Consider the following 23,626-nt stretch of genomic DNA (forward strand, 5'->3'; position numbering starts at 1 on the left):
CCCCCCCCCCATTTAATAATTTTGGTTACGCAGCCGATTACCATATTGTTACGTCGCATAATATATAAATATACTTCATACCTAAGACTTACAATAACCATAATAAATGTTGTATTGTGTTCTGCTGTTCTCGTTGTACGCGTATAACGTCGACGATACAATAATCTCTAATAGGTGACTACTTAAGAATCGTACGCCCACAACGCGGTAGTGTTTGAGAGAATTATAATTGTATTTCCCATACATGAGATACTGCGATACATATAAACCAATAATAATATTATCATAATTCGTAATAATATAATACAAAGTGTTAGTAAACAAACCACTGCTAGCTACTCTAGCTACTATATATATTTTTTTTTTTTGATAGATTCTTAGTGGACCGATGAATGATTTTACACTGACGTGTGTGTGTTTTTTTTTGTGTCTGTCGTCACTTTTTGGAGCAATAAAAACGCTTTGATCTTCCATTTCAGTATCTATTTTGATAGAAATTGGATCTAGTTCGTCATTGTGGGGTTCAGGAGTAGAAAAATTCCAGTATTTGTATTAATAATTGTAGGAAAAAAACAAAAAAATAAAAATAAAGGTAAACGAAATTTTAACGCAAAATCAGTTTTTGACAAATTCGATTTTCTTGTTTTTTTTTGTAATTCGAAAACGAATTTATGATGATAATTTAAATTTGGCAAATATTTATGAAAGCATTTTTTGTATATGGTACAACTTTCAAAATATTTAGACTATTTTTAATTTTTGTTCTTTAGACCATTCTATAAACCTAGAAATTTTAAATTTACGACATTTTTAGTTTTTTTTTCATACATATGGACAAAATAAATAACACTTGGTCAATGAGCTTGGAAGTTTAATAAAATGTCCTTCATAGATTATGCATATATTCATATTGAATTAAAAACAAAAATATATTAAATGTTTATTTTTTATAGCTTCGGCTTGCAAATTTAATTCAAGGTGTCTTGTAAGCAATAAGCAATTCTTACATCTAAAAATATATTATTACCAATTTATTTATAGACAATTAAAGTTTAAATTTCGATTAATGATTTTAATCTGTAATCAATTATTTCAAAACATTTCTTGGGACTTGAAATATTTATATTTAATAATATTATATTTCACTAATTGCAAGGTATTGCCTATTCATACCTCGTACTACTTATAATAGTAAAATGAGTTACTATAATAGCAATATAAATGTATGTAAAACGAAATATACGTTATACATTTTTTTTCTACCCGAAGGTTGGTTTACAACTCCAACTCTTCATTCTGACCGTTTGCTCGCTTTTTATTCATACATAGTAGGTAATAATTAGTTTATTACTAGACTAATTGTCCAACTAGTTTCCGATCAGAATTGTTTTTCGTGTGCAAAGATTTATTTATGAAAATAATTAATGCACTCATAGATGTTTTCGCCATACTCTTTTTCTAGACAGTTGTCTCTGCCCAGAGAGAGTGCACGCCGGGTTCGAAATGTCGTGACGGCCGGTGCTCGTATTGAAACGCCGTCTTGGTCCACTCCACTGGGGATGCAGGGTAAATCGAAAAGGTGAAAATATCGTGTTATGAGGTCTGTCATAATGAAGGTATAATATGGGTCAAAAGCGAACAAAAATAATGTATTTATTTAAGAGAACAAAAGCAAGCGACTGGGGTGTTTGCGAAGTCGAACTGCCTGTGATCGATACGGCCGCTAACCAGATTCTAGAAATGAAGAAAACAATTTAATAATAACTTGAAAATTAAATCGACATTTAAATATAGACGTGTTAAATATATTGGTACGTGTAGACTATGAGCTATAGTGTACTTGATGACAAAACAAACGATTTTGGTGATAAAAGTCCAATAAAATTGTTTATTATAATTTAAGAAATAAGATATAACACATTACCATTTTTATGCGGTTCACGCATTAACCAAAAACGTTACATGTTATCATTATAAACTGAGTCAAGTTAAATATATATTATTTGTCAACTATTAACTTCTATCTCAACGATCTCGAGTTCACTCGAATCAACATGAATTAATTTTTTTTATTAACAAGCCCACCTTTGCCTATTGTGTAAGGTATAGTAATAGATATAGAGCACTGAACGGTGACAAATAGGAGCAGGAGGAGAAGGCGGGGGATGCAGGATAAAACGAACGGTGAAAATGTCGTGTTATGCGTCTTGGTATATTATAATATATAGGTCAAAGGCAGACAAAATGTCGTTTATTTAATAGAACAATAGCAGGCGACCGGGATTCTTACGGAGTCGAACTTCCAGTGATTGACGTTTTGCTGCAGCTCGTCAGGCAGGTCGTCTTGGTTTTCCACCTGTTGCGTGTTCGATTTCAACAGCACCGGCACGTGGTACGAGGCCGTCTTGCACCAGTTGCCGCTGCACGTAACCGACATGAGTTCTTTGGGGTAGTGGTTTTTGGTCAGGTTGTACACCTTGGGGATTTCTGTGCAATTGCAGGCCTCTGACACGCTATCGGCGTACCGCGAGTCGCTATTGCTGCCGCGCCGCTGCTGCCATTCGTCCCGCTTCTGTTGCTGCTGCTGGTGGTGGTGATGGTGCCGTTGCTGCTGCTCGTCCCGGTACCGCCACTGCTGCTGCTGCTCGTCCCGCTGTCGCTGTTGCTCGTCCCGCTGCCGCTGTTGCTCGTCCCGCTGCCGCTGTTGCTCGTCCCGCTGTTGTATCAGCTTGACGGTGGCGTGGTGGTCGGCGGCGGCGAACCGATCGAATGACTCGTCGTTCGGCATTGGGTCGTACACCAGTTCCCATCTCACTTTCTTGGCCATCGACAGACATGAGACCGACACGCATGACACCAACGCCTGACGGTTTCACATGCGAACAATATCATTCCATCAATAGTATGATTGGAGGGGAGGGGGTGCAATTACATAGATCACACGGCTTGGGAAGGACCCGAGAAAGGACGCTTACCACCATGGGAATCATCTGACGTAATATGGCCGACATGGAAGTCGTTAAATAAATTTCGAACCAAAATTGTGAGGACACTAGGGTAAAATGGAAAAACTGTGAATCAAAGAAGACGGACAATTTGAACGCGGTGGGCGACAACTAACGAAGTAGAGACCATTTCTTGTAAGCCCACTATTATAACCTACCAATTAAGTGAAGAAAGGAAAAATTGTACGAACAGAAGGAGAAGAACGGTCGAACGGACAATGATCACGGTGGGGTGGGTACATTTGTGACTGTCGATGGGGTCTTGGCTGGACGTTGCCATATTCTTGATCACGTCATAATGTAATACAAAAATAATAATAACAATTTTGACAGTTTTACAAAAGTCTAGGGTTTCAGCAGCTTTGTCGTGTGAAAAATAAAGAGAATTATGTAGCGGCAACTTTTGAATTGTATCATACCTAAGGGTATGTAAGTGAATAGACATTTCCATAAGTACCCAAGTTTAAATGACGCAGACCATTTTTCTAATGATTTTTTCATAGGTCAACTATATACTGCACGGGGTGGATAAATGAAAAAAAAATATTTGTGGAATAACCAATACCATTGCGAAAACTACAATAATGTCCGAATTTTAAAATATCAATGAAAATAATTATTACATCTCGTTGAAATTAAAGCATAACTAATGCCTATCTATTAAAATATTTATTAGTGTGTTACATTATTACAGTTATCAATATTATTACCATAAAATGCATTAAGAAATTATACAACAAAGCTCATTTATAATATCACAGAATACATTAAATCTATTATAAATTTAATGTATTCTGTTCTTATATCATTTATAATATTATGTGTATGAATGTGTTTACATAAAATAAGTTCCTAAATAAAAAGATGTTTTAAGGGGAGTGGTGGGGGAGGGGGGGCTAAATATATGTCCCGCTTTTTAAATTGTCATTCATCGCCATATGAATCATAAGATAAGTAGACTATTATAATTGATTTCAGAGACATCTCACCGTATTGACTTGATGCATGCTTGACGACCAACACTCTCAAACGAATAATACCGAAAATACGACCATTAACCATTATACCATGATGGGTTTTGTCAAGAAAAAGTTACCACCCACATATATCTACCGTCTTAGTCTATACAATCCCACACATTATATTATTATAACGATGTCCCAGTGCTCAGAGTGTATGGAAATAAATGCTCATTGTAAAAACGAAAAATAAATAACCTTATTTATAAACTTTTGCTTGTTGTTACACTCTTGATGTTGCGATGTGACAAAGGATGAAAATATAAAAATCGTATTTATGTGATATTTATTAGTTTCCAAAAAGTAAATCTAGTTGATTTCTAATCACAAAATCTCTACCTCGTTGACTTTTATATTTTCTGTCTAATGTTGGATTACTTGAATACACTTTCAGTACCTAATGTGTAAAGGTTACGGATAGACAAAGACATTAAATAAGCGGGACGTACAAGTGCTCTGTCTTAAGTAGGGAGGTAACTAAAATATACAAAGTAGAAAATTAAGTATCAAAAAAAAAAAAAATTATATCTGTTTGTTTCTTTTAAGCTAAGGCGTACGTTTCACTGTAAAAGATTAAGTTTGTTAAAATCATGGGTAATATTTGATTAGGATTTATAATTATTATTTATGTTTTTGCCCGACAGGCATTTCATTAATTTTTTATTCATCTTATATTACGATAAGCTTGAAGTGAAATTAAAACCTTAACTAACTTATTCATCGCACACGAAAGGTACGATAAGACCGTCGCCAAAAATATCAAAACATATAATGCGTTTACTGCCAGTTGTGGTTAAAAAATATAGAGCACTGTATGTGACATTGGAATAACTTTGAGTTAATGGGAAAAATTGTATAGTTTTTATCAAAAGCATAATATGATCTATTTACATTTTTAAGTAGAATTATTTAATTTTTACCCATCATAGGATCGTATAGGTAAATGGAAATAATATATATTTATGCGTACCTATATACTTTGTATAAACATTTAAAAAATAGCATAAATATTATAAGTTTCTTTTGAAAACTCAATAATAATTTTTTATGAGTGAGAAAAGAACAAAATATGTACGAACGAAATTTTAATATATCATAGTATACAGAGTATTGACCATATAGAGAATGCCATCATATCAGACCCATATTTCAATTCAGGAAATTCATATATGTACTATATTATGTTGGTAAAAAAATTAGCATCTTTAGATTTTATTTATTTTTAAATCAGCACATTTTGGAAGTAAAAGATTTCTATTTAAACAAATAATATTATTTAACTTACGCACTCATATTTTATGTTCATTTACGCGGAGTTTTTTTTTTCGGGGTAAATTTAATTATTGTTGAGATCTACATAGTATTGAACGAAATTAAAATAACCAGTTTATATAAATTGATTTACCTAAAAAAATGTACTTACGCATAATGTCCAAATCGAAATACTGCCCAAGACAACATGCATCGTTCGAATGAAATGAATGTACTGAGGTCTCGTGAACTATCCCTCCACTATAAATAGAACAGTATTATATTTAACAATATATAACAATAGAACTACCCTCGACTTATCCTAATGGACCACGTAACAAGATAGGTGTTTCGCAACTATTATTTTGTCGCACGATGACGTCATTTATCTGTATGAAAAACATTATTATATACTTTTTTTTTTCCCCCTCTGGCTAGGATATTTTGAGGTTTACAATCAAAAAGCTGAACTCAAATTCCGAATATTTTCTTCAAGTGCAAGCCATTAGCGAATTCGGAAGAAAAAGATTCGCCGGTCAAAAGGCTTCGACAACCCTGAAAACCAAAGGTGAATGAAAACGTAATATATGTACCTATTTAACCATGTTATACACTTAAATATTATTATGTGTTTGTAGAATTCAGGGTTTATCGGCATGACATTATATTGAATATTTCTTTATTTTTCAATCTGTTTTTACTCTCCATAGGTCTATAGTTCTGTTGTCGGAACGCAATGCTCAAGAACTCGTAACCCAACTTTATCTCGAATTTTATGATTACATGCACATCTGTTAGTACTTAAATTTTATGAAATAACGTTGAAGTGATGATTATCAAAATATCAAGGCGATATTAAATGGGTAATTTTGTTTGGTTAAATGTACCTTTAACTTGCGTTACAGCAACGTACGCCGAGTTTTACGGTGCAGCAATACTACCCTGTTCACAAATATCAATCACCTTTATGGTTTATTGTCTCCTAAATTATATTTTTATTTATTCTCATCTGTTTTTTTCGATCGATCGAAAAAAAAATTTTGTTTATTTTAATAGCAACTGCTTAAATTGTATTGTGTTCCTACATTTTATCGATAGTTCAAGTGTGCAAATATTAGTAGAACCATTAATTAAAAAATATTCTCAATGTATTAGAACAAAAATGCAGTTTCTTAGATCTTCGATATTTTCCGTACGTAGTTTTCTAAAATGAAAATGCATTAAATAGGTCCATCATGTGTTGAATACTTGTAACGATTTGTTGAAATCCAATAAAAATAATTAGGAATTTCTGGTTTTATATAACATTATATAGTTATATACCTCTCAGTTCTCAATGAATATTTGAAATATTTTGAATTTAAATTGATTCATTAAGACTTGTAATTAGAGGTTAGACTCAATAATTAATATCTTTCAAGCATAATAAATTAAAAAATGATTTTATTATAATATTAATATTGAATAACAGTTTTTGATTTATCGTTTCAGGAAAAAAAATATTAAATTCTAAACAAATCACGGGACTTAAAATTGTAGTTATAGGCAATCCTGACAGCCGTAATTTAATTAACGCTAGACTATCTTGGAGACCAGTTACTATGACATTAAAGAAATTCCATTACACTTTGTCGTGGTCTTCAAAAGATTGCCACGATGAGAGCAAGCCATTAAGAGCAAGAACTCGAGTAAGTGAATTATTTTTTTAGTTGGACCCTGTTGTCTTTTGATATCAAATAATAATAATATACATAATATTTATTATACATTAACAAGTAATATGTTATTACGGAATATACATTTTAATATTTTATATTCTTATATAGCAGTGGTTCTCGACCTTATCAGTCTCACATCACTCTTAGCCACTATATTATTCAACACTTTGTCGCCTTAACATAAATACATTATAAAATTTAAATTGTACATTTTAAAAGTCGTGTGAGTGTTTTACATTGAATTGGAAAAAAATACAGTACTCAGAAAAATGATAATCATACACTTTAATTGAATTGCAGGGTTCAATAAACACTACTTTAAATGGACAAATTAAAAAATTAAATTTTTTTTTTTTAAATAATAATGAACATAATACTACGTATTATATTTATTATTAGGTCGTTCCGTTGCTCTGTTGGTGGCGATTACTTGACGGTGGCAATAATTCAATTTTAACCAAAAAAATTAATAATTCTCTTTTTTTTCGTGGATATCTTACGTCACCATTATGCTGGGTCCGTGTCAGCCAGATTGAGAACCAATGTTATAACTTATAATATAGTATATCGACTTTATTGTCAGCAGTACTTATACTAATCTAAAATATTATACAAAGCATTTCTTTTTAACAATAATAAAAAATAAAACAGATTTTATTTAATTTATAATTTGTATTACCGTTTACTAAATTATCATTCAATTATTTATTTTTAATTCATATACCTGCACACGCACATAATATTATATGTCATGTGCAATATTATATACATGTAAATTTATTTAAATTTATGTTTTCTCATTTTCTAACACAATACCTATTATCAAACGTTAATTACCTATTTACCTAGTTATATTTCTAATTATTAACTGTCGTGTAATATTGTTTTAGGTGCCGTATTTTGATTTATTTTCATTAAAACCACATTGCGAGTATTTAATCACAGTTTCAACTACATTCAATGGATCCAAATACGTGGGTTCATTTAATTTTGCTACACCTACCTTATAGAAGCTTCGAAAATTGAAATACTTATACAAATGTTACTTTATTCGTACTTTCTAGAAAAATAAGAACATAAATAGTATTGAATTAATAAAATATAGAAACTATAGAAAAATAGCAATATTCTTGCATGTGGACACTTTTATATTTATATAATATACTATATTATGTTGATTATTATGAATGAAGTGTTAATTCTCTAAGGTTTAATAATTTATACTTTTGAAGACATTATATTTGAAAAATGTTAAGACTACCTATCTACTATTATTATAGAAGTTATCTATGACAGATTTTTTTTCTATGTGTTTATAATATGTTTACATTCGAAAATAGGTATATAAAGTTGATAAAATCGTCAACTTATAATATAGGCACCTACTTACTCATAATTATTTTACATTTAGCATTAATTTGTATTTAAATGAATGTTTAGGTTTATACTGTAAAGCGTAGACTTTTTTTGTATTTTTGTATTTTTTATTTATAATTCCAATATACGATTTCTGATTTTGGCTTACACAATACATTATGTGTGTTTGATAATGATATTAATAATAACGTAATTAAATCAAATTCTTTTCTGTTCCACTGCAGACAATATTGACAATCGAAGATTTAATAATTTCTGGTTAAATGTTCTGCAAAGACAAATTTTCATCAACTTATTTAATTTATTCTGTACTCGGTAAAATATTTGTAACTTTGCAACTTCTTATGCTTTTTTTATACATTTATTTTTTTGTATTCTTTTATCATAATATTTAAGTGTAAGTATACTTTGTATGTATAATGTATATTCTATGTAGTAATTAGTAATAGCATTAAGTTTTTTTTATTCAATGGTAATTGTATGTAATTTTAATTTGAACACAAATTATAAAAATTATTCAAACCCTTTCAAATTTTACTTGAAATATTTAATCATTTTTTATGAAGCACATAGACTATCGCGTCTATATGATAAAATATCACATCATCACAAATAATTATATTTTCAAGGAAACAAGTGAGAAATAATTTTTGTTGTATGATTTTACTTTATTTACAGCGCTATGATGGGGAGAACAAAAAAAAAATACTCATTAAATTTTACATTGATTGTTGATGGCTTAGTATTCATTAACGAAGATATTAATTTCAAGTAAAATAATATTTTTGATGTTTGATTGTTTGAATTATTGTAAACGCCGTATTCCTGGTGTACTCAATTTATCAAACAACACAAATACTACTACTAATTAGAAGTTATCACAAAAAATCATGTATCTCATATTGTGTTAATGCAATATAATTTATATTCAAGGAGTAAGTGTAAGTGTCTTGCGAGACACTAATGCAACTGAGTAATTTGTGTTGCATCGTTAAAATATTATTTGTTACATTTTTTGCAATGAGTCGGTGGAACAAAAGTGTAACTTTTGTAACTTTTTAACAACCTACTAGAAAACGTTCTCAAAGACAAAGAAGTAATAAAATAGAATGTAGACAAATTAGACCTAAATTCGGTAAACAAATCATCGACGATTAATTTGTAGAAGAACATTTTACTTATCCTCCAATAAACTGTTCTAACTGTAAACTAAAAAAACCATAACTTAAAAATGACTTTTTTTAAAAGGAAACCTTTATTAAGTTAACCCGGACATTGACTAGGATTTAAATATATTTTATTAATATTATACTACTTATATGACAGCGAATCAAGTATTTTAATGATCCTATTCATGCTGCAACCTAGTAATGTAGAATGTATAAATTAATAACAAGTTGTATGTAGTTGGACATTTATCTACTAGAGAGCAACAACATACCTACTATGAAAAACTTATATTGATTTTGTTTTAATTTTAATCCATAAGAAATCTTCAAATGTTTAATCTACTAGCTTGTTTACATATTATTGGTCACAATAACTAAACTCTGATCTTTGTTTGAACGGCGTTCTTAATATTCGTATAAATATTATTTTAACGTAGATATTTCATACAAATCGATAAATCGAAATGTTACAAACTATAATACCTACCTAATTAAAATGCAAGACAACGTATACATTTAAAAAAAAGACTGGAAACTATCTTTGCACATCGTAATTGTGTAGGTTACTGTAATTGATGTAATGAATGTTATGATATAACATTATCATTGCATATGAAAACGATTTTGAACGTAGACGGTCTGTCATCCTATATTTCTATAAAGATATTTTATATATTTTTCCATTAGTAATACAGTACGTTACATTATTTTATTGAAAATATCATTGTCTATTTATGGATAATTAATAGGTAATAATAATAATACTATAGAGTAAGTGATGGAAAAAATCAAAAAGTCTCGTGTCTCTAACTAAAATCGTTGTTTTTCGTTTAAATATCCGATTTCGTTAACATTTGAAACCAAATTACTAAGCATAAAAATAAACAAGTAAGGAAAGCTAAATCTGCGAGCGTGTTAAATTTCCGGTTTCCAGACATATTTTAAAACAATGCAAATATGCAAAAAATGAAAACTCCATATTTCCATATACAATGTACCTATGTGGCCATGTACAGTAACTACGGACAATAAATAAACATCTCTACATCAGCAATCGTAACTAAGTAGCATGTACTGGTAAGTGGTAATTAATTAATGGACTGACACAACGGGGATGTAAGGCTATAGAAACATATGTTTAGAAATCAAAAAAGACATTTGTGCATATGTATTTTCGATATTGTTTAGGTAGGTAATAGTTGTATAAGAAAAACCTATGAGCAAATTTTTTGCTACACTTTCAAGCTATTAAGACCCAAGTTTTTAGTTACAATATTTCAAGTTCCTAAACAATCTCTTATCCGGCAAAAACGATTACCCTCCTATTTCTAATACATTCCAAAGTTCAAATTGGTCGGGCAGATATTTAGCGCTATTCTTTAATCCACTATATCCACCACAAGTCCAATGAATAACCTACTGAGTACTGGGTACATAGATAATGTCCAACTCTTCCATCGCCTTTTAAGTTATATTGAATTTAATTGCCTTATATCATGTTAGTATAATATAATTTATAATTATACAGTATAATATGCTAAATAGTAACATTATGACACCAAAAATAGTTTGAATCCTTTATTTTCCAATGTCGTCAAATTGTGTACATCAATCACTGATAAAAATGTATGAGGCTTTACGAAAAACTTTTTTTAAATTAAAATAAAAACGAAATTACGATGAATCGTGTATAAAATTATCAAATCTCGAGTATTCAAATTTAAATTGCTGTGCAGTTTGAACTAGAAAATAATTTGAAACTATCGTGATTATGACGATTTTTATTAAAATTTGAGCTCTAACGCTAATAAAAAAATTGAAACTTTGTATTTTTTATATATTTAATTACCTATGTGTAAGAATAGAATAATTTATAAGAAACGTTGTATTAAATTGTAAGGACGATTGATTGAAAAAAAAATGTTATCACTTATCGATTAATGATCATATACGTATATTTATGTATGACGGACATAAGTTAAAAGAAAATCTGAAAAATGTCAAATTTTTTTTAAGTTATCTTTAGAAAAAGATCCAAAATATTTTGAAAGTGATATATTATAAATGCTAGTATGAATATTTGGGGAAAACTTCAAGTCCCTACAATCTACGGTTCTACAGTTTTAACCACAACGTTTAATTTTTTCAGATTATTTTGTATTGGACTAATTGCACTTGACCTTTTTTGGGCTTATCCAAATCAGGCCCCTATACGTTGACATCGACAGATCATATTATTTTTACTATATAGTAAATTGTTCATGTTTGCAATTTTTAATTTTTTGCAAGTTCCCTACGTATAATTTGCTTGATGCTTATAAAATATATGTCTAAATTGTCGTGGTAAAGTATTAATTTTTAGGTCTTTAAGTACAGTAGGTCGCACGTGTGTTTGAAATACACAGCTGTGGGTTATAAATATTTTTTTTCAGTTTAATTTAAATTCTGAATAATGAGGATATAATATATTGTATAGTTTTTAAATGGTGTTTAATAACAACCGGTGATAAAAAATAATAACTATACGGTGACCAAATTCGAATTTATATAATATATCATGTTATATTTTATGTTAATATGTTCTGTATGCATTGTAAAATATGTTATTTTAAATTAAACGAAAAATAATGTGGAGTTATAAATTATAAACAATTTCGAACCGACCGAAAAAGAGAATATAAACTAAGCAAAGTTGTTTATCTACGATATTCATGCCAGTTGCCACTGTATATATTATTATAACTACCTATTACCTATGGTCCACATTCATGAATAAAAAATATATGTTACGAATGTGTCTATAATCACGATGAACTAAAAAGAATTCACTTTTCCTTAGAATATTTTTGTGCTTTGAAATTAGATTTAGTTATAATATTGTAATATTTCTATTAGTTGTTCATTTTAAATTCGACGTATTTTATTCGTATAAAAAAAAAAACAAAAACAATTATGGGAAAAGCACTGCATATTGATACGATCATGCTTATATACGAAAGTGGAACACACTTTATGGTTCTAAAATTAAATAAATAATTTATATAATCGACTTTAAGAAGTTCGGAATCACCTATGCATAGGCTTTAAGTTATAATCGTAAACAATGATAACACGACAGATACGTCTAAACATCTTTGTATAGGTACACCTTTGTTGACCGCTTTTGGAACATGTTTACAGAAAAATAATAATATGCTTTAATGAATTGCATTAGCGTTTCAACAATGCAATGTATGTATATAAGTATAGTTTATAAATATATAATATAATAATGTACAATATTTCTATGTATGAGAAAATTACTATAGCTGCCCATAACTCAACAGATACCTATATTTTTGGATGTATCCAGAACTCTAGTCATCTTGGAATATATCTAGCTAAAAAAAAATGTGATTTTTAAATTGTTTTAGGTAGGTAATAATTAGAAAAAAACGATTTTAACTGTTCCATTTATTTTTTACTTTAATTCAAAATAAACATTTTAATTCAAACTGTAATATTGTTCAGGTTGTTTGTAACAATCACTGTTTTTACATTTTTATGCCCATTATTTTATACAAAGAATCACTTTTTACTATCAGCGTACACACTTCATATTCACATCACTTTTAGTTAGCAACCATAATTATACTTTTTTAGCTCAGAATAACTACTCGTATATGGATAAAGAATTTGTAAAATACCAGACTTATTGTCAGTACTAGATCGATTTTTGTGTGATGGTAGTATGATACCTAACCTAAACTATCAATGTCATGCCTTTATCATATTATTATTACTTAAAATACACAATTTTATTTTTACGAGGTATGAAAAAAATTATTGAAAGCATTACATTTAGCATCGATTAAATCGCTCGTGTAAAATACTAAATCAGGGCAATCATATTAAATTTCAAATTAAAGCTGAAATTTTGCAGGTACGATTTTTACTGTGCCAATCATAGTATCATATTATATTTTATTTATTATTTTATTCTAAATATTAGTTTAGTACTTACTTACCAATATTATTAGATATTTTTATATTGGTGTGTTGTGATTATTCAATATAGGATAAAAATATAATTATTATTATTACGATTTGTTTATATTTAAAAAAAACTTTTGTTAATAAATGTTCTGGCTATACTTATACTTAAATAACAATTATTGATTCTAACAATAAATATATTTTTTTTATAAAATTATGATTTTGATTTCTAAAGATGAATTTTAGATTAAAAACGACAGCCTATTAACAAAAACATATTTTATGCTTAAAAATTAATAAAAACCAATTAACGTAATCACATTAAACAAATATGATGATTAGTTTAACTGATTCTGTTTACTAAATATTTATCTAGTTGTTGTTAACATGTAATTTAGCTTAAATACAATTTTAGTAAAAAAGAAAGAGGACAAATTACTCGGAACATTCTTGCATCCTTAGTAGAATCATTGAGAAAGTGGGACATAATTGTAGTAGTTTGGCCACTTCCCTTAAAATACGTCTAGGCAACTTGAATGAAAAAATATTTTTACATTAAGTCTATTTAATATAATATATATTATATGGTATAAGTATATAATGATGAATTAATATATTATTAAACAAATCGGCTCATTAATTAGACACTTATTTATTATTATACACTGTATGAACTCATCGTTTTTTTAGTGACAAAAATGTTAGCATATTCGATTGTCAATAAATATTTTATTGTTTGTAGATTTAACAATATTTTAAGTTAAAATACTACTAAAATTTTCAGTTGAACAAAATGAACTGCCAAACATACAAATATCCATTTAAAAACTTAGTAGGACATGACAGTGATCAGTGGAGAGTGGTACGTAGAATAATTGTTGTTATTTTAAATTTTACGAGTCGTAAAAAAAAAATTGTTTTGAGGAGAACTTATTTATTTTCTATCTGTATTTAATATTTTATGTTTAAGTTGCACAAGCTAAAACGAATATCTTGACTTTTGATTTTCGTAATAAAATTCAAAACGTTAGGTAGTTAAAATATAACATGAGTATTCTTAGTACTTATTAAATTTTACATATTAATATTAGTTAGATATCTACTAGGAACCTACTCCAGAAAACAGAATCCCTAGTTTATGCTTATCTCATCAATGCCATTTCAATTTAATGTCATTGCAATTAAAATCAACGATTACCATATAGTTAACTTAATAATGAGTACTTTTAAGCCATAAAATATTGTAAACAAAAATGTTTTATCTCTTGATCTGCTTTGTTCCCTATAATTTTGCATAAAACATACATCACTTGGTTTACATAACATCTTCAGTGTTACAACAACATCACGATTTGTAATTTTATTCATTAAATCATGGCACTTTGATATATGATATATGATTTCATATAATATACAATTAAAACATTTATTTTTTCGTGACCTAGTCGTATTGCTAACTAGAGTATTGCTAATCATAGGGATTTGAAAATTGTCTACTAACATTAGTTATATTGCTGGAAGTTTCGAAGTATAGACAATTACCGTGACTTTATCAATAACAGTAGATATAGATACCTATTTAGTATTTGTATTAGATATAATGGTGTACCTTAAACAATGTTTGTCATTTATAGATGCTTTTAATATATTAAGTAGTACAAATATCTTTTTTTTCATCTTTTATTTCAGTTTTTCGAAAAATAACATTGCAAAAACAATCAAATATTAAACTATATACCTGAAAATCAATTTCAAATAAAACATCTATCATATTGCTGTCTTGATGATGAAAAAAAAAAAAAAACGTGTACCTATACATTGACACATAACTTAATTTTATGGTGCTGCACTGCTGCAATAATTTTAAAGGATTTCCGGAAGTAATCTGTGATCAGCATACGTTTCAATGTTTCATAATAACAATAAATGATTAAAACTATAAAAATATATTATTGCAAAAATATTATCACAATTTTACAAGCATATTATGCATCTCCAATTATCAAACATAATGATAATGATAACAGCTGTTACCACCGCCATCAATTATTGTATATTATTAGGTATACATTTTCGTAACAATCTCGAATTGATGAGACTACGTCTTGTCTACATCTTTGTCGTGACCTCTTGTCCGCGATGTTATGTGCTCATATATATATATATATATATTATTCGGGGACTACCATCATATAATAAAACGTCTTATGTACACACACACACACACACACACACACTTTTTAAACGTTTTGTGCTTTCTCCGAGACACACACACAAACACATTTGCGAGTATCTGTAATTTTTCCTCGAGCCTATCAGCGCAGCGCAACGTAGTAAAGTGATATTCATTTATTTATTAACAATTAACGGGTGGTGCCCTTTGAATACAATTAGGTAATACATTCGAGGTTTAGGTACAGAACAGGAAATATACATAGGTTATATAAATAATATAATAATAAAATGTACATGACATTACGAAATTCGTTGTATGTTATTGTCTTTGGGATCCGCGGTGCAGCAGATAAAGCGTGCAGCACTACCGGTGGAGACAAATATTGAAATATTAAACTGAAACTGAACAATAACAATGAATTATTATAAATAATACAATGGGTATTTCAGAGGTGTCCGACTACGATATCAATGAGCTGGAATAAACTTTAAATAAAAAAATCACAGCAATTCCGGTGCTCTAAACGAGTATTCCAATTAATGGTCAACGCAGAACCAGTTTTTTTTTTAAAGAGGCCTCCCGAAAAAATAACATACACACACACACACACACACACACACACACACACACACCAATAATATTCATAGACAAATACCATTAATTTCATCCTGTTCGTTTCCAGTTCTCATTTTAAGGCACTGCAAAAACTAGGTCAACGTGCACCTATACATATTTCAGAACTGTTGTTGAGAAATTATGACATATTACTATCGGTGCAACCGAAAACTTTGATCGCGTATACACGAAATGTCGAAATTGTTATGTGGACACAGTGATAAACTGATAAATATGATAAATATTTGTATTTATCGAAACGACGTTATTATTTACAACTATTATTGTGCGCATTTGAATACCGGATATCGGGAGATAACTGATAAAACATGATATGTACCACCACGGCGACACGTTCGGCGTTGTTGAACCAGTTTTTTCACGAATTATACAATTTAACAAGTGCATTTTATTCATCGTCGTATAATATTATTATGGCGTGTTTTAAAGTGGTAAAAGTTTTATTTTGCATTATTTTCGGTTTCAGCCACTCGACGTCGTGTTATAAGTTACCGAAAAACGACGAGAAGTGTCCAGAAGTCAGGGCCAGAAGCAATTGTGATCTAGACGCAGTAAGAACTATATTCAATTATGTGTTAATATACATATTAATACTAATAATTAATATAGTTATGTAGAACAAAATATATATAAGTACAGTAAGTGGTAACGATAATAATACTCGTCCAAGCTTTTACATTTTATAAATGTGTCTAAGCGCGACTATTATAAAAAAAACTTTATTTCATTCTCCTACCGTAAATCACGCATATATTATTAATTAATATTCATATAATTTATTGTGTGGACTGTGCACTATTTGATTTGTTATTTATTTTATTTTCCAAATGATTATTATATCGATGCCAGAGTGAAACGGACTTCAAAATATTTTATTTAGTCAAAACTATTGTCTTTATAGTTATGTTTACAGGCACAATGAAATAAGAAATAATATGATACAAATAAAAAGAGTGAAAACAATTGTTTGATTTAATAAAATACTAACAGAAATTATATAAGGAACAATAGTGAACATAATATACAATAAATAATAATCATATGTAGTGAGTGTAAAGGCCATAGTAATTAAATTTTAAAATCTGAGTGAAAACTAACCTTGGAAAAATTTTTTAAGGACGTTTTAAATTAGGATGACACTATTCGAGGGGGGTAAACCATCGACATACCTAGGAGAAGTTAGTCCAATGAGAAGAACATTATTATTTTTAAATTGAGTTTATTGAAAGAGAGAGAGTTGAATAGCAAGTGAAATAAGTCACAAGATTCTCTACCAGTTACTGCAGTTTGAGAAGGTACACGAGGGACTCTGGTGAGTCCTAAATTGAACTTGTGTAGATTAGGTAGCAAATTTGTAATTATCCATGTGCCCATATGAAGTTTAATACGATTATAGATCGGAGTATGGTTAGTATGGTTGAATAATGGTATACGTTTTACATTCTGAACGACGTTAGTTACAACAATTAGTTTGTTTTATTCAATTTTTTATTTTATACAGTTAATTATTTTTATATATGTGTGTATAATTTCTTATACTTCAAAGTTATATATTTATTATCTATATACATATAGTACATACTATATTATATAACTATATTACACTATGTTATTTATGTATATGCACATGATATATTATATAACTATATTATGCTATGTTATTTATATTTATATACATATTTAACTTTACAATTAATATTGTTCAGTGGTTAATAGTTACGATTTAAGGATATTATCTGTTTAAAATAATTATTACTTTAATTAAGTTAATATTATATAACATTTTATTTTTCGGAGTATTCAATCAATTATGGATTGAGGAAAAATATTCACATTTTAAATCGTGTGTTATGATTACTATATAGATATTAAACTTCAATACTATATTAGTAATTTAATTAAGCTTCATAGTTGGCACGTTTTAAAAAGTATTTGTTATTTTTATCAATTAATTGATCATTAATAATAGTGTTTTAAATAAAATATTTCATAAATTCATTTTACAATGGGCTGTACTGTAACCACTAATCGTTATATGTAAACAAAAAAGGTAACCAATCTGCTGAACAGTAGGTGTCGAGTATACCTCATCATTGACTATTGAGTAAGACACTGTAATGTATGAGTTACATTTGAATTCAATGATAAATTAATAGACCAAACGAAATATACAAAAACGATTTTGAGCGAAGACGTCGGCCAGCCTTAGTTTATGTTATGACATATATTTTCTATTGCTATTATACTAATATAATAGTCATTCATTTTACTACTAATGATTAATGATTAAGTTTGATAATGGGCTAATTCGGAGTGAATATATAAATAATAATATTAGAGTAATATTTAAGCTAACAAGTAACAATACAAAGTCGGATCTGCTGGACGTATGTTTTGGAATATATCATGCTTTAGTAGACAACATAATAATATGTAATACGACGTCCTCTTAACACAGAAAAGTGTGAAGAACTTTGTGCTATAACATAATAGGAAATACCATACATTTTATCTAAATGTTCCGAAAGTGTAATTGTGTGCATAAAATATAATAGTCCACGTAAAAGTTTAAGTTTTCAAAAATAATATTTTTCACTATCAGCTACAAAATTGTTTGCAAATTCATGATTTTGGTGATTTTTATCGATATTTATAAAAAAATATTGAAAATTGCGCATAGCTCAAAAAATGTCAAAATATTATGAAATTATAATACGTATAGAAAATGTTAATATATACGATATACACATAATATGATGTATAATCACAACTTTATTAAGGCAAACTGTCCACCACGAGGGTTGTTAAGAGAGTATAAAATGGTGAACATTTCAATTATCTGTAGGTATATTTTAATAACCATAAAATAAAAAAATCGGTTATGTTGAAAACTGGTTTTGCGTAAAAATGTCAGTTTTTCTAAATTTTTTTTGATCCAAAAAGTGACAAAAGCCAAAAACAAAAATATATATATATTATTATAAAATCGATATAATATTAATTTATTGCACCACTCAGAATCTAAAATATTTAAATATACAGTTTTAGTCATCATTCACTCATCTGGTTTAAAGTATTGTCAGTAAATCATCGTTATGATTAAATAATTTACTGTAATTTTTCAATGTAGGTAGTAAACAATTGAATATTTCAAGTAAGTATACACTGATTAATGCTATTGTTTTTTTTTAAGTATCAACTACAGTACTACACACATCTGACACTTGCTGTTACTCGTAGCGAATTTAATTGTAAATAACTATTAAAGAAATTGTGTGATTTGAATGTTAAGAACACTTTTATATTTTAGGAAGTTTAAGTATAAGTCCCAAGGAATAAGTTTGAACTTAAGCTTCATGATTAAGTACCTAGCTTCTCGACTAACAGGAAGACACGATCGATTTTATGGTGTAATACTATAGTGCATATGTTTTCCCCACATGTGGTTTGTTTGTACTCTATTTGCGATTAATTCAGTTTAGGCAATTGCAAATCATTTAAACAATAAAAACAACTGTTATATAAAAAAAAACCCCGATTTATGCGAGACAGAAAGTAGGTACTAATACAATATCAGAAGATAGGGTATAGTATTAAATTCGATTTTCATTTTTTTAAGAATATGTATTAAGTTCACACTCGTACAAGTGTCTTATAAATCGGTTAAAATACCTAAATTTAGGAGGGTCACAAGCAAAAATAATTTTGAATACGATTTTTTGTATATTTTATTATAAAATCATTTTATTCAATATAAATAATCCACAATAATAATATGTGCATACACATTCAAAATACATGTGATGTACGTGTGTACCAATAATATGTTCCTACAAAAAACGTTATTTGATATTCAGATGTTCATACAGCCGTTAGTTATTATGGCGTGTGCAGTCAAATGATAAAGTTTTTTACCATCGTAGCCATACTCGTATATAGTGCACATTGGTCAAAGTGTGGAGAGGGTCTGTTGGTAATTATTCCTCTACATATTTTTAGTTCATATCTTTATCAGCCTTTTACTTTTATGTATTTTCCAAAACAATCCGTACACCTCAATCCTTTCTAACGAATTGCAATTCTGAATTAAAACGATAATACATTTGTGTATGGGATACTAAGGTTCCTATAATATAGTTTTCATAGCAACTATTGTATGCCTACGTATATGTTTGATTGCGTTATCTATTAACGTTATTTTGTAGTCACGCTCTCTATTATTATTAAACACTGCAGTAATCCTCGCGACGGCGTGACAAATATGATGTGTGATCAATAAATTTGCTTTTAATAAAACAGTAGGTACTATATAGTATATGATAACTAGTTATAAAACGAGAACTGCGATTGTTTTGATTTACCGCTGATTGAAAAAACAAGTGTTAAGTATTTGCTAAAATGTAGTAACCCTCCCCCCCCCCCCCATCCAAACGCGTCGATACTACCATTACCAATAATACATGCGTTCAGCGGGGTGTAATACGATCATTGCACCGACTGTCACGTACTCACGTGATATATAATATATTATAATGTAGTAATGTACAGAAAATATGTATCGTTACGTCTATATTAATAATACCTACCTATATGTCGAAATAATATATGCACGATCAGTATACTACGATTTGCTTACAATGTAAATGAAACGAAATCGGATTTTCAGATTAAAGGTCCGTGGAACGTGATTGAGTACTACGCGAGTTCCGAAGAGGTGGAGATCTACAGGTGCATGAGGTCGACGTTCAATCTATCGCCGGACACGCCGGAGATTTCCATGGACTTTACGTACAGCTACGCGGACGACCCGGACAACGAGATGCTGACCGGCAACATCACGTGGAATATACCAAGCTTCGAACTTCCCGGTCATTGGGTTCACATGGAAACACCGTGTATGGCACATTACGATATTACATAATTGATAAATAGAGTATTTTATTACATCCGTTTGGAACGATTTAGTGTTACATAACGATAATGATATAATAGTAATATTTATTTGACACCAAATCAAACATTTCAAGTAACATATAGACGGTACGAGGAGATAAATTATTAAGACACACAGATTCGTTTCCTTTTCAAAAGATTATAGGTGAAAGAGCTGAATAGAGAAATTTTGTGATACACTGCATTATTGTTTAATAGTCGCTTAGTTCAGAAAACGAAAAATAGATCAGAATAGAAAATGAACAAGAACAACATAATAATAGTACATATACCTACTATACAGTTAAAGTTGATATTTAGTCAAAACTTAGAGCTGTATATAGTTTTGAATTATCGTACCTAGTGCCGAATTGGTATGTATCGGCCCATCGAGATTTTTGATTCTATAAGAGTTACATTTAAATGTTCACTGGTCCAAAATTACGTCTAAAACTGTTACGATATCACAGGTAGCTAATAGTATTTCAAACATGAATTTATTTTCACCCACAATCACACGACCGGCCAAAACTTTAAGCGGCCCACAGAGATTTTATCGGTAGCTCGCTTACAACCAATCCGCCATGTATGGAACATATAATAGACACTGAGGGCCAAGGTACTTATTTTTGCAACATAGGTACTATACGCAATCCTATATTGGAAATAAGCAAATTTAATTTAACGTTGTTTTATAATCATAAAAGGGACACAAATCGACTACATTACAATTTTTAATTAGCATATAACATTTGAAGAAATTCACGGAAGTTGGTAAATGTCGATTTGTGGTGACTATATAGCTCAGAATAATATAAATAAATAATATTTTTAAAATCAAAATATCTTTTCCCAGTTGTGCTGCACTTGCGCCTATGTTAGAGATAAAATGATTGTGAATTGTAAGTAAGCCAATAATTAAGTATTGGTTAGTATTAGTAATTAAATAACTAATTCCGTTTGTTCACGTCAAAGCAACTTTTTATTTTTGCAATCGCAGACGAATTACATTTTTAAAGTGACTGTAATAATTATAACTCAAAGACGACCACTATGCGATTTTCTAGACGAAGGCGTTTACAACACGTTCGTGCTGGACTGTAAGGACACGTGGGCGGTGCTTTTGCACTGCGCTGAGAAACCGTCCAGCCCGCGGTATCTGTCCAGTATCCTGTTGTCCAGGAACAGGACTGTGCCGGTAAACGTACGCAGTTACGTACACGACAAACTGCCCAAGTACGGCGTCCAACTTGAGTACAATTTTCCCATGGTGCAGGACGATTGCAGTCCCGCCGTCATCCCGCTGTACTACGGTACAAAAACGGTAGCGGCCGGCGACAAGAAAACCGGAACCGGAAGTAACAATTTCAAGCACCCCATGCTGCACAACGACCGCGGAAATAAGCAGAAAATCGAAATCGATAGCGATTTAAATAATAACTGATAATATTGCATTATGTTATATCGTCGATATCGATTCACTTAAACATATTTTGGTAAAATTAAATAATGTTATATTATTACTATCTGTGCCTAGACATTTGCATTATTATTAATTTGTACTTAAAAACGTGCGTTTTTGTTTTTTTGTTTTTTTTTTTTACAGTTAATCGTCGCGTGTCGTCGGCATAATAACATTTAGAATTCACAGACGCCGAGAACTTATACTTTTCAAACTCTTCGTTTCTCCGAGACGAGAACATATTTTTTTTCGGCCTCGCGCAGTAATCCACTGCTGTATAATATAGTTGCATATTTTATTAACAATATCAGGTAGGTAGGTATATAGGTTAGGCTAACCTCAACGTGCAATTATACATTCTTTCAAATGCAAACACATTATTATTACTTTTAGTTTTCACCGGCTAGCCTGAAAATTTGAATTATTTATGACGCTTGTGTCTCTCTTTCATTGTAATGAAAATAATTAGACCGCTTGAAACGTTATCCGAGCAATATTTGAATATAATGTAATTATTTATATACATGCGTATCGTTGGTTCGCATCTATAACGACAATGATCTTGTCGCGGCAGTGTACAAAATTATATACATATATATATATTTTTTATTAGGAATGTATACTATCTCGACGAATAAAAATATAATAACTATACCTATGGCTAATATAACACTGGCTGCCGGTTTTTCTTTTTTACAATCCAGTACGTCTAGGCGCTCGTAATAATTATTCGTAATGTTCATCGATATCGTTTTATATCATATATTATGATTTGTTATTATGTAATAGTTTACCGTCTGAAGTCCATCGTATTGTGGTGAAATGAATTTTTTCGGCGTTCCAGATCGCAATCGGACCAGACGGATAATAACATAATAATATTATACACATCGTAATATAATACAT

General features: G+C 29.6%; 3 protein-coding genes across 3 annotated transcripts in view; 2 read left to right on the top strand and 1 right to left on the bottom strand.

Moving 5' to 3' along the window:
- LOC111032385 (anosmin-1) overlaps nucleotides 1–8,216 on the top strand; it is a 24,714-nt gene extending 16,498 nt beyond the window's left edge. Inside the window, exons 5-7 of the mRNA XM_022312685.1 lie at nucleotides 5,714–5,843; nucleotides 6,767–6,963; nucleotides 7,884–8,216. Coding sequence (XP_022168377.1) covers nucleotides 5,714–5,843; nucleotides 6,767–6,963; nucleotides 7,884–8,003 — 447 coding nt within the window. The 3' untranslated portion in view covers nucleotides 8,004–8,216. The remainder of the gene's footprint in view (nucleotides 1–5,713; nucleotides 5,844–6,766; nucleotides 6,964–7,883) is intronic.
- On the bottom strand, nucleotides 1,114–5,693 carry LOC111032386 (UPF0746 protein DDB_G0281095-like). The gene is made up of 2 exons (XM_022312686.1): nucleotides 5,448–5,693; nucleotides 1,114–2,863 (listed from the first exon to the last, which is right to left on the bottom strand). The coding sequence occupies exons 1-2, from the start codon at nucleotides 5,487–5,489 to the stop codon at nucleotides 2,252–2,254; spliced, it is 654 nt and encodes a 217-aa protein (XP_022168378.1). The 5' UTR covers nucleotides 5,490–5,693; the 3' UTR covers nucleotides 1,114–2,251.
- Nucleotides 8,217–16,649: 8,433 nt separating the features above from the next.
- On the top strand, nucleotides 16,650–22,796 carry LOC111032387. The gene is made up of 3 exons (XM_022312687.1): nucleotides 16,650–16,877; nucleotides 20,993–21,221; nucleotides 22,326–22,796. Exons 1-3 carry the CDS (start codon nucleotides 16,740–16,742, stop codon nucleotides 22,700–22,702), a joined length of 744 nt encoding a protein of 247 aa, XP_022168379.1. The 5' UTR covers nucleotides 16,650–16,739; the 3' UTR covers nucleotides 22,703–22,796.
- The last annotated feature ends 830 nt before the right edge of the window (nucleotides 22,797–23,626 follow it).

The sequence above is a fragment of the Myzus persicae genome, unplaced genomic scaffold, assembly GCF_001856785.1.
Source record: "Myzus persicae strain clone G006 unplaced genomic scaffold, MPER_G0061.0, whole genome shotgun sequence".
In the NCBI taxonomy this organism is placed as follows: domain Eukaryota; kingdom Metazoa; phylum Arthropoda; class Insecta; order Hemiptera; family Aphididae; genus Myzus; species Myzus persicae.

What these genes read in the sequence shown, in the direction of transcription:
- LOC111032386 (XM_022312686.1), bottom strand. Translation starts at nt 5,489, where the DNA reads ATGCATGTTGTCTTGGGCAGTATTTCGATTTGGACATTATGC. An exon ending in TTTCGATTTGGACATTATGC is followed by an intron (nt 2,864 to 5,447) that starts GTAAGTACATTT and finishes TGAAACCGTCAG; the next exon opens with GCGTTGGTGTCATGCGTGTC.
- LOC111032387 (XM_022312687.1), top strand. Translation starts at nt 16,740, where the DNA reads ATGGCGTGTTTTAAAGTGGTAAAAGTTTTATTTTGCATTATTTTCGGT. An exon ending in GCAATTGTGATCTAGACGCA is followed by an intron (nt 16,878 to 20,992) that starts GTAAGAACTATA and finishes TCGGATTTTCAG; the next exon opens with ATTAAAGGTCCGTGGAACGT. An exon ending in GGTTCACATGGAAACACCGT is followed by an intron (nt 21,222 to 22,325) that starts GTATGGCACATT and finishes GCGATTTTCTAG; the next exon opens with ACGAAGGCGTTTACAACACG.